Source organism: Podarcis raffonei, chromosome 4 (assembly GCF_027172205.1).
Source record: "Podarcis raffonei isolate rPodRaf1 chromosome 4, rPodRaf1.pri, whole genome shotgun sequence".
In the NCBI taxonomy this organism is placed as follows: Eukaryota; Metazoa; Chordata; class Lepidosauria; order Squamata; family Lacertidae; genus Podarcis; species Podarcis raffonei.
In genome coordinates this window covers 32,755,729-32,767,998 of record NC_070605.1, presented here as the reverse complement: position 1 = coordinate 32,767,998, position 12,270 = coordinate 32,755,729, and the positions used below count along the sequence as shown (strand labels likewise).

General features: G+C 45.1%; 1 protein-coding gene across 2 annotated transcripts in view; it reads right to left on the bottom strand.

Annotated features, from left to right (window-relative positions):
• Positions 1-11,590, bottom strand: part of LSAMP (limbic system associated membrane protein) — a 446,642-nt gene extending 435,052 nt beyond the window's left edge. The window contains exon 1 of one of the 2 annotated variants that reach the window (XM_053386082.1): positions 10,680-11,590. In XM_053386082.1, the coding sequence (XP_053242057.1) occupies positions 10,680-10,834 (155 nt within the window). In that variant the 5' untranslated portion in view covers positions 10,835-11,590. The remainder of the gene's footprint in view (positions 1-10,679) is intronic. The other variant, XM_053386083.1, reaches the window with a different exon arrangement.
• Between the last annotated feature and the right edge of the window lie 680 nt (positions 11,591-12,270).

Sequence of the window (12,270 nt, the reverse complement as noted above, 5' to 3'; positions counted from 1 at the left end):
ACTGGATACCCCAAGGATAGGATTGCTGTGTTGCAGCTTGCCACATTGCTGGCACAGAAGAGGAGTTTGGAGGAGTTTGGATTTGATATCCCACTTTATCACTACCCTAAGGAGTCTCAAAGCGGCTAACATTCTCCTTTCCCTTCCTCCCCCACAACAAACACTCTGTGAGGTGAGTGAGGCTGAGAGACTTCAGAGAAGTGTGACTAGCCCAAGGTCACCCAGCAGCTGCATGTGGAGGAGCGAAGACGCGAATCCGGTTCACCAGATTACGAGTCTACCGCTCTTAACCACTACACCACACTGGCTCTCAGTGTGTCAGAAGACACCTCCTTGCCTTGTTTCATTCATTCATTCATTCATTCATTCATTCATTCATTCATTCATTGCATGTATATCATGCCATTCTTCCAAGCAGCAAAGGAGGTATGCTAACATAGGGATTATTCCCATTTTATCCTTGCAGTAACCTGCCACTGTACCCTGCTTCGTCTTCAGTCCAAGTATGTTTAGCGTTCCTCAGATCTTTTCTTTTGTAGCTGACAGAAACATTGGATGTGTAATCCACTACAAACAAAATGCCCTCCCTCTCTAATAATTCATCAGTGTACACGGTGCGTAATCGAAGAAAGTTAATGTGATCCGCTATATGCTGCTAGATAAATGCTTTTTCAATCCCTGCACTACCACTAATTGTAAGAGGAATGAGTATTTAGCAAAATTTGTTTTCAGTAACTGATGTGGTTGGCATTTACCTGATGTGGTAGACAGGAGTAAAAGATGTAGGAAAAAGAAGACCATCACTCTTTAGACACACTTAGAGGCAGGATGCTACAGTGGTCCAGATTCCATGCAATGCCAGCAGGTGGCCACATACCCAGAAGCTGAGCCAAATTCCAAGATGGCAAGGCCAAGAATCATAGAATTGTAGAGTTGGAAGAGACCATGAGGATCAATGCAGGAATCTTTTGGCCCAACTTGGGGCTCAAACATACAACCCTGACAATAAGAGTCTCGTGCTCTACCAACTGAGCTATAGAAGTTAGAAGAACAAAAAGTTAGAAGAACATGGGACTTTGCTTTTAACCATTTCCCTGCATCACACTAGAACAGAACTGTAGCTTGTTAAGGATGACAGAGTGAAAACCAAAGCGTCCCCCTTTTCTCTGTGCCCACCTCCAGAAGAAAGTGGCACAGAGATTCAGACTTTTCAGTATGAATGCATGTTGGTTTGGAAGGCCAGGTTCATAAAGAGTTGTGAAATGTCCAAGTTCAGAGGCACTGAACACCAAATGCAGGGGAGGACTGTTACAATATTGTCAGGATTATGGTCTTCCCAGAGGCAGCTAGCTGATCACTATGGGAAGAAGAATGCTACATGGGGCTTCAGACTTTTATTATGTTATTATGTGTTTAAAAAGTGTCAGATCAGACAAGTCAAGGAGCAGCAGTAAGAGAACAGAAACAAGCAAAGTCAGGGTTAATGTTGGGGTCAAACAAACAGCTGTAAAGGGTTGGTTTGGCATGCAGGTCAGGATCCACTGCACAAAAGCTTTCTGTCCCCAGAAAAGCCCTTATATAAGGACACCTGGCCATTCATTTTCAAAATACTGTGAAGTTGAGCCAGTTACAACTCTTCATGATATTGTCCATTACTGCACAAAGCAAAGACTCTGTATTGGTCCCTGTGCATCAGTAATATTTTATATATCACATATCAGTGTGAGTCTCTGATTATAGCCTCTCTGGGTTATATTCATTTTTTTTACATATAATCCAGATTAGACAGACACATTACTGTTAAATACAATTGCTTGCATCTCTTCTCTCTCTCTCTCTTTTAGCTTTTTACTCAACTCAACCCAGGGACTTGAAATTCAGTATCAGCAGTTGCTTTCATCAAATTATTGCATTTCCCTGTATCCCACTGCAATGAAAAGATTGTGTATTAGCACAGATTGACTTAATACCAAAGCATCTCCCGCCCTTCATCTGTACCCACACACAGGAAAAAAGTGCCTAGTGGTACATACGTCCCACATTTCTCTCAGCGTGACTGTGATTAGGGCTTAAAAGAATATAAATTTTCATATTTGTGAATCAAATGTGTGTATAAATTGCCTTTGATATCTTTGCATTTGTACTCCTGAGAATATGAGCATCAAGTTCAGCTTTGACTTCAAATGCCATTGGTTCAGCTAGCATCACTTTTATCAGTACAGTTAGTTGTTCTTCCTTCTTAGGACTGTTTTGTTTAAATACACTAGCAGAAAAAAACATTGACCTAGAGGCTATTTGCAATGGCCATCTGCTCAGTTCTGCTCAATATGCCCAGTGCCACTTGAGGTTTCATTTTGATTAGAGCTCCATAAAGGACTCCTAGAAGATTCAGCAGTGGCTTTCTGCACATTTTCATGAGATGCCTGAAAGACGCAGGTTGACAGTTCTAGAGCAGGGTGTATAGAGCAGCTTTCACAAACCTGGTGTCCTTCAGGTGTCGTTGGGCTACAGCTTCCATCAGATCCAGCTTGCATGTGCTGGCAAGGGGCACTGGCGGAGGAAGAGGAGTGCGGGGGGAGCGCACCGCCCCTGACAGCGCGATCCCCAGGGTGCCATTGCGGCTGCCCACCCGCCCCCAGGACGCGCCCCACGCCCCTGTGGGTGGCGCGGCCCACCCCTGGGATGTGCGCCAACCCCGCCCTGCCTGCTCTCTGCCCCTGGTGCCGGAGCATGAAGCTCCGCCACTGGCAGGGGGTGATGGGAGCTGTAGTCCAACAACACCCGAAGGACACCAGGTTTGTGAAGGCTAGTGCACAGTGTAAATATTTTTGCCTTTCTGAGCACAAATTAGTTGGGCGAACAGCCTTCTTCAAGGCAGCAACTTCCCAATTCACAGACTACTTCCATTACGGTAACAGAAATGTGAACTATAAAGTTTAGTATTATCATTATATTTTATATTTATGGTTTATATCTTAATGCTTGTGTTACTGATTTTTTTATACTTTGTAAATTGCACTAAGTGGTGTATAAAATAAAATAAAAAGTCATAATATAATATGTTTTTAGTTCAGAAAATTCACAAAGCTAACTTCAGTTATGAATAATGTGTCTACGTGTCTATGGTGGAAGTAATAGTGGCGTATATATCTCTACCTGAGAACAAAACATTTTATATGAAGTTGCCATCCCTTTATGAAAGGAAACACCATGCATAAATCACATACCATGACAAGATATCGCCAACACGTTACCTCACTGTTGTAAAAAAAATGTACTGGCTGCCAGTTAGCTACGAGACTAAGTTCAAAGTGCTGGTTTTGGTGTATAAAGCCCTATATAGCTTGGGACCAGGATACTTGAAAGACAGCCTCACCTCTTCTTTACCCAATCAATCACTGCACTCTGCAGGTGAGGACCTCCTACGGATACCATTTTACCAGGAAGCCTTTTCTGCACCATGTAGGAAATGGGCCTTTAGTGTTCTGGCACCTATCCTTTGGACTTCCACTCCCTTGAGCATTAGAAAGGCACCATTCCTGTTGTATTTTCAGCACCTACTGAACACCTTCCTCTTTCAACGAGTCTTTTAAACCGAGATCTTTCCCAGTCTGTATTGGGACTGCTTTTAAGTTATTTTAAAGATGTTTTAATTGTTTTATTATTTGTCGCCCTGGGTTTGTTTGGGAGGAAGGGTTGGATATATATGTAATAAATAAATAAAATTTTGAAGTCTGCACATTCACAGAGTCATAAATCTACCGGGCAAACTCCAGAATTAAAATTTGATCAGCAAATGTAAAATTAATAGTCTCTAATAAAACACCTAGTCTAGGTTCAAATGTCACTATTTGCCACACAAAAACACACACAAAAGTTGAGCTTTATTTGTGAATCTGATGTGTCATTCATTTTAGGTCAATTTGCATAAGGTCACATATTACTGATTGCATATTTATGAACTTCAGTATTATGACAAATGTGGAGAGAGCCTTTGTGAACCTGGTATGCAAAATTCAGAAATGGAACATAAACTCCAGTTCAATTACTGAAAATTAATGAGACTAGATTAATGCAACCTTTGTACCGAATAATATTAATCTTTTGGTATAAGAATCTAGGGTGGACAGGCAAAATCAGAGATGTGTATACTACCCACCCTTGTATAATATGCAATACTAAAAGGTGGTCATGAACCCATGCTTTAAAGTTTAAAACACAAGTTCAAGTCCTCATATTATTACATATAGATATAAGAGTAATTAGTATTAAACAAATGTCTAAAGGCCCTTTTTATGATTGAGAAGCATAAAGGCTGAAATTGAGGTACACTTACATCCTGTCTAAATTCAGTAGTCGTACCTTGGAAGTCGAACGCCTTGCCAGTCTAACGTTTTGGCTCCCAAACATCGCAAACCTGGAAGTGACTGTTCCAGTTTGTGAACTATTTTTGGAAGCCGAACATCCGACAGGGTTTCCACAACTTCTGATTGGCTGCAGGAGCCTCCTGCAGCCAATCAGAAGCTGCGCTTTGGTTTCCCAATGTTTTGGAAGTCAAACGGATTTCTGGAATGGATTCTGTTTGACTTCCAAGGTACGACTGTACTGCCAAGTCTGTACCACATCAAGCTCCCCATGTCTCACTACTCTCCGTTTCAGTAACTGACAGTGATGCTCAATATTGGGAGGCTGAGTGTACAACACTGCCTCCTAATGGTCCTACCTAGACCTTGAACCTGTAGACTCCTCTGAGGAAGAACAAAAGCAGCAGGATTCTCCACACTGCCAGCAGAGCCAGTGGAGCCCCAAGACTTCACACTGGCTGCTTGAATTTCTGGCTAGCTCTTAAGAGCCTCCTCATCTCATCTCATCTCCCACAAGGTCACAGAAGCAGAGGAGATGGCAGGCCAGCGAGGAGCTTCAGAATTGCCAAGATACCTAGTTGCACATGAGGCTACTTAGGAGGAAGTGCATAGAAGCACCTGCTTGAATCTGGACCTGACTATGGGCCAGGAAGAGGTTGAGCCTACAGCTTCCAGTCTGAGCTGATGTGTTGCTGAAGCAACAACTCTCCCCTAGGTGTCAGCTTTCCAGACGTAGGGAAATGGGCAGTGAGAGTAGAGTCTCATTTTATTTTCAGAAGTCTTCTGATCATGCAGATCCAGCTGAGAATTAATTCTAAAACTAATCTTGTCGTACTTAATGATATGCAATCTGAATTAGAAGGGCATTTGAGTCTTGGGTGCTATCTTATACTCAGTGCTGAAAAAACTGAATTAGTTAAATGGTCTTTAATTAAAAAAGCGTATTTCTGGATGTTGAAGCAGCATGAATATACATGCATGTGCTGGCATGTTAATGCTTATGCATATTGCCTCTATAGAGTGTGCACAGATTTAGGGTGCTGGCTTTATTTCAATGATTAGCAAAAGGTTTCATATAGTTCTGTTGCTTCTTTCCTGGGGGTACACATGTATTTTCTTCTATGCCTTTCTTCACTATGTTTTGATTGTTGCTGTTACTTTACTATTCTGATTTCAATTACTGCAAGCCACTTTGAGCAATGCATATGCACTGGCAAGGTGGGTACCTTATACATGGGTATAAAGGATGCATAAAGTAAGTTTGCTTTCTTGCTTTCTTTCTTTCAAAGCTGTGCATTGCGCTATTACTACATTAATTCATCCACTAACAGTGTTTGTTTATTATTGCATAGCAATGGGAGATTCTATCTGTTACAGTACTGCAGGTAGAGGAGGTCATAAGCAAAGGCAGAAAGGATCTTCTGACCCAACACTTCTGAACAACCACAACACACACATACAAGCATTTGATCCCTTTTTCTTTTCTTTTTTGCAACGTGAGATTCATTTTATGTAAACGATTCGAAGCTGTGCATGGCATGGTGTTATAAATGCTCTGTTCACATGGCATATTGCTGCCAGCACATAATACTAGTGTTTAAAAGCTTGCCTTGGTTGTCCATATGTTACAGGGCCAGGTTCAAGATTCTTGTATTAATATGCAAGATCCTTAGCCACTTGAGTCCACAACTCCTTAAGGATGATCAGATTCTGTATATCCATGTACAATCACTGACACCTTCAGAGAATTATCTGTTATTGGTCCCTCATGTCTCAGATGCTCAGACAGTATCCACTAGCAGTCATGCTGAGATCAGACAGGCACCTAGAAGGTACAATACTTCTTCACACAGCATATGGCTAAACCATGGACTTTTGCTGCCACAAGAGGCAGTGATGGCCACCAAGTTGAATGTCTTTAAAAGTGGATCAGGCAAATTCATGGAGGAGAAGGCTATCAATGGCTACTAGCCACTATGGATATACTCTGCCTCCATGGCTGGGGGCCATATACTTCTGAACACCAGTTGCTGGAAACTACAGGAGAGAAGAATGCTGTTATACTTGGATTCTGTTTACGGGATTCCATTGGGCATCTGGGCTGGCCACTGAGAGAACAGGAGCCAAGACTAAATGGGCCACTGGCCTATCCAGTAAAACTATTCTTATGTTCTCCCAATTTAACTTCAGGTGCTAGACAAATAGCTTTCTATTTCAGCAGGCATTTTAAGGAAGTTGTGTTTATGTGGAGAGTTGGTTTCCCTTGTGGTTTTTGTTTGTTTTAAAAGCTGCATTATTTTGATTGATGGATTGTTGGTGGCCAGTCTGGACCACTCTGAGGCTTTATATAAAGAGATTCAGACTAACCACCAAATTTTAAAATAATGTAGTGGGGGAAGGCAGTGCTTCAAGACACTGTGGGCTAACTCCGTATCTACTGCTAATGCATCCTTTGTTGACATTCCCTCCACCATCCACACATTTTCATTCATACATCAGATGTACACATCCATGCATCAGACATACATGCATAAAGCTCCTGAATGGGGCATGAGTCCAATTGCTCATGTGGAGAAGATCTTTCAGTGCTTGGGGATTGTCTGAACCCCTAAATGTCTGCAGCCTACTGAGAAGAGGTAGCTTCACTTCAAACCCCACTGCTAGAAAAGCTTTTCTATGTCCCAAAGGTTCCCTACCCCATTTTGTAGGTAAAGATTCTGGGAGGGCCTTTGGTTCTGCTTCAGGTTCAGACATTGAGTTTTTTGAATGTGGGGAAAGAAGTAGTGCAATCTCCCTGAAGACGCAGGATTTGCTCCTGGGACTTTCTTGACATAAGGGTTTCTGGTGGATTTCCTTTGGGGTGTATGCTGAAGGAAACGCCCTATGCCTTTGCCTCGTCCTGGTTCTTAGTCCTGCACCTCACCTCTAGTTCTTAGTAAGGCGGATCCTAGGGCAACGTCACAAAGAAATGGTTGTTCTTCCACCCCACCTGCACTAAAAAAGTGTGAAGACAGGCTCCACGATGAACCTCAGACTGAGAGGCACACTGGGTCTTTCCAGGAGCCTGGCTTAAATGCAGGCTGTTGGCTAAGGTATCTCCCACATAGAAGCTGCACACATTTCCAGTTGGATGTTTTAAGCACATGTCCAACAGTTCAGAACATGTCTCTAGAAAAGAAAAGCCCATTTTCTACTGTGATAACCCCATGATGAATCAGCTCTGTACAAACATTGATTCAGGTAAAAATGAACCCTGCTCTCAACCTCCACAAGTGTAAGGGTTGTAGTAGTGAGTAGCATGAGGCAAAGCAGCAGAGTCATCCCCCTGATACTGGTGCTTATGCTGCTTACCTGTAGGAGACCGAGATGGTGGAGTGGCAAGGTCAAGGATGCATGGTAATGGCAGCCCCAACCTAACTGCCACTGAACCACACCCCAGCCCTGTCAAGGAAAGTAGCAGCAATGTCAGTGTTGGAAGGGTGGCTCTACCCTCAACTGTGCTGCTACGTGTCCACTTTGTGCACTGGAACTTGCATAGGCTTTTGCACACAAACAACACCTTCCACGTATCCAGGGAATGAATCACATGAATGGGTTTTATACAAATAGGCACTATTCCACCAGGAGCCTTAAATACAAGGAGGGTGGGGCAAGACCAGAGGGTGTGACCCCAATCCCTGGTCCTGCACACTAATTTCTTCCCAAATAAACATTGAGAGGGGTAAAGAGTACTAACTACACCAGCACTAGAGTTATCTCTGTTAGCTTTGCAGTTAAGCAATAGATTTGTGCAGTCTACAGTTCCTAGTAGTATTTGTGGACTGTAGTGCTCCTAGAGCACATCCTTGAAGTAATTGCCTCAAGTGAACACATTTATGTGCAGCATGCACAAAACTCCCAACGATGTTAGGTAAAGCCGGAATTGGAGCCTTGCCTGTAGCAAATGTACAAAGGATGCAGACATTTTTGTGTTCATTGCACTGAAGCTCTGATTTCTACAGCAGGAAAGTTCAGTTGGTTATCTTATTAAAATTGTCAGTCTTCAAAGTTTACGCACTCTAGCCCAACAGGACTTGGTGCAATGGAAATATGACCTTCTTCTGCATTGTGTGTCTCTATCCTGGATGCCAATATACTTAATAGAACAAAAGCATGCAAACACATTCCAGCCTACCTCCCCTTACACAAGAGGATGAAATTGGTACATGCACATTTCATGTCACATCCATGCAGGCTAACACACATCTTCCCAGTAAATGCATTTTGAGCACCAAGTATCTCTAGATAAACTCCAGGGCTGCAAGGTTAAGTGGGAAATAGAAATCCAATGACCCCTAGCTGGGTAAGTGAGCTTAATGACTTCGCTGCTGCCATATGTACACAGAGGAGCTGAGCACACTCCCTCTTGTGCTACGTGGGAAAGGGGGAGGCCAAGCCAGAGGAATTACTGTACCATGCATTTTAAAATGGAAGGGAACTAAGTGTAGGGGAAAGCCCTCCTGGAAAGGGGTTAACAGAGGCATGAATCCCCACAGGGCACGAAGATAGAGAAAAGACTCCCAAGTCAGAGAGAGCACCACTGTTAGGTGTTTGTGGTTCAGCTAAAGCTTTCCATCACGAACGCAAGGCAGATGAATTACTCGGTAAATCCTATTACTCCATGTGGATAAACCTTACATGCAGGTTAACAAGTCTGGAGAGCTGGGGAATGGATTCTGCTGAAAGGATATTCCGGGATAAGAACACTCTCAGCTCATGAGAGCTAAGAGGAGAAAAATACACACACTCCTGTTGGCTTTGCATTCTGAAATCCCTTCTCCCTGCACTAATATCATCATGCGCTTGAAATATGAGGAATAAAGATAATATACTATGCTCTGGTCCTCCTGCACCCGGAATCTTCAGAGAGAAAACAAAGTGGTGAGATTTATAAGGAAATGAAATGACCCCAGTTATTATGAACTCAGGAATATAGTTCCAATTATTGAACAGCGGGGCAAGGGAATGAGCATGGGCTCATGTGGCAAGAGTTCAGGGTTGTGTCTACTAGCTACCAATTCTAGGCGAACAGAGTAAAAACTTTGCTGTTGTCATTAGCTTTGCCAAGGAACTGCTCCCTGGGTGTTTGAGGGTTGTGCGTTATCAGCTCTTTGCATAGATTGCACTCTTATTCTAAATCACATCCAATAGTTTTAGTGCTATAATATGCAGAATGCACATACTCACGCACACACAGAGCAGTTTCATCAGTAGGGCAGTTATACTACCTTAAATGGAGCAGATTACAATACTATAAATTATTTTATTTCAATTAATAGTGGGGAATTTTCATTCAACAACTAATGTGGACAGGGATTTATGCAGTCCCAAATTTAAGGAGGCAGCACAAACCAACACACTTTCAGGTGTGGTATCCCACCACCAGCCACCCCAGTCACACATGTACACATGAAACACACCTTTCCTTCAGGGCTAAGCAAGAAAACCAAGAGAGCAAGCAGGCAAGAAGAGCCATGGCTCAAAGGAGTCACCCAACAAGGAACCATACACCATCTGAATTCAAACATTCAGTTCAAACTATTATTAGCCAGAAGTGAATTCTGTCATCAATAGAGGCAAAGTCACCCCCCACATCCCATTTTTACATGAGCCCAAAACAAGTGGGAATGAATTCATTTAACCAGTGCTTGAATTTCAGAAGTGCATAATGATTGGGAGGGAGTAAAAAACATTTCTCATAACTCCTTTCCCAGGTGACTGGTCATTTAACAACACAAAGTGTGTGTGTGTGTGTGTGTGTGTGTGTGTGTGTTCTCTCAGACCCAGCTCTTTTCATTTAAACAGTGGTGTGAATACTGTATACCCATTTCACTGAAGGGCAAGTTGCACACCTCTCACTTCACTCATTCTTATACAAATAAAAGCAAGAGAGAAAATAGATGGGTGTTGGGGGGGGGAATACAAGAACTGCCTCCTATTAGCTGATGCAGCAGGATTTTCAAACATTTAATACTATTTGCCTCCTGGTACTTAATACTTTGGTAACAGCGGGATAGTTCGTTTTTATGTGCATCTTTAACATAGAATTTGAAAGGCAAATAGTTTTGAGTCAGTGGTATTTGCCCTGTATGTGTGCATGATGAATCAGAATCAACTCCAAATCGACATATTCCAAGTCACAGTCACATTCAGACGTATAGGCACACACCAGTCCAGCCCATCTCCTTCTCCCCCAACCCCGCCACACAGTTCAGGACTGTCGAACGAGAGACACGAAGATAAAGGAAGAACAAAAGTTGGCCAATCGCCCCCTACCTGAGGATGGCTGTGTCCCCCTGCCTCACCGTGATGTTGTCGGTGCCTCGGTTATAATCCACGCTGCGGACCGGCAGCCCTGTGGGGAGAAGGCAGAGCAATCTCAGTAGGACCAGCGGGAATTGTCTCCGATCGGGCTGAGCCCTTCCTACCATGGCTGGAGAGTTGCAAAGGATGGAGTTCCTCCCGCTCTCTTTCTGCCTTTATTTATCTGGGTGCTCGGAGGAGGATGCCTTTACCCCCGGAGAGGGGACGAGGAGCAGCAGGAGCAGGAGGAGGAAGAGGGGGCAGCCAGCGAGAGGAAATATCCGAGAAGCCACCGAAAAACGCGCAACTCTGCCTTTTCAGCTGGGCAGATCTCGCTCTGGCTTCCCCCAATTGGTTCTCCTTTCCCTCTTCTTTTTGCCGCTGCTTCTCTCTCTCTCTCTTTTCCTCGATGCGTTTCTTAACAGAAAGTCTTTCTTCTTTCCTCTTTCACCTCTCCAGACTTCCCCAAAAGCAACCCGGGCTGGGATCAAAATGAAGAAAGCGGGAGAGAGAGAGAGGATTGATTCACGAAAATAAAGAAGGTGCGGGGGGAGCGAGCCCGGAGGAAAGGGGGCCGGCGGAGAGAGAGAGAGAGACGAAAACAAACAAATCAAGCAGTCCAAAAGAGCTTCGAAAGGGCAAGCGAGCCCCCCGAAGGCGAAGGGCTGGGACTTTTGCCTGCCTCCTCCTCCTCTCTCCTCTCTCCTCCCCGGCGCGCGGATGCTCCTGCTCGGGCGAGCGGCTGAGCAGTCTCTGAGCGCTCGGCTCCCTTCCTAACCCACTTTCCCAGGCGGAGCGAAGGAGGAAAGGAGGGAGGGAGCGAGAGAGCGAGCGAGGGGAAGGGAGGGCGAAGCGCGCCTCAGCGCCGGAGGAGGGGGAAAGGGGGTCTCCTCTCGCGCAGCCTGGCTCTCGGGCCAGTGGCGCCCACACGCGCGCCCTCCCGCCTCACGAGCCCCAACCCGCCTCCACAACTCCACACACACACACGGCGGCCCCCTTCCGCCGCCCCACCAGCCCGCCCAGATCAAAGCCCCGGTGCTCCTCGAGGTTGTCACGACAACAGCTTCATCTCCGAGGCCTGGACGACTCCACCACCACCGCTACTACCACAGGGCGGCAGGAGGCTCGGGAAAGAGAGGGAACCGAGGGGCCTGGGGAGAGCAGGCGAGGGGGAGAGAAGCGGGGAGACGGGGAGGCTGCCGCTGGATGAGGAGAGATGAGGAGCGCCATGGAGGGAAAGAGGGGTCTCTGGGCGGTGGAGGGGAATAGAGCAAGGCGGGCGGGGGGGAGAAAGTTGGCCCGTTAAGAGTCGTATTTCACACTCCTGAGGGTCGTATTACTCCTTGGCTGTCGTGCCCCCGCCAGGGCTGCTCCTCTGCTCGCCACCACATTGCATGGAATGAGGGAAGGTTTCTGGGCGCTTGTGGTGTTTTGAACGCTCCCCTGCATAATAAAGCTCTCTTTCTGAAGTAAAGCAGAACTTCGCGGAGAGGGTCCTTCAGTATCTTTCTCTGGGACCTGGGAACTTCTTACACGCGGGTGGGGCGGGGGACTGGAGTGGTAC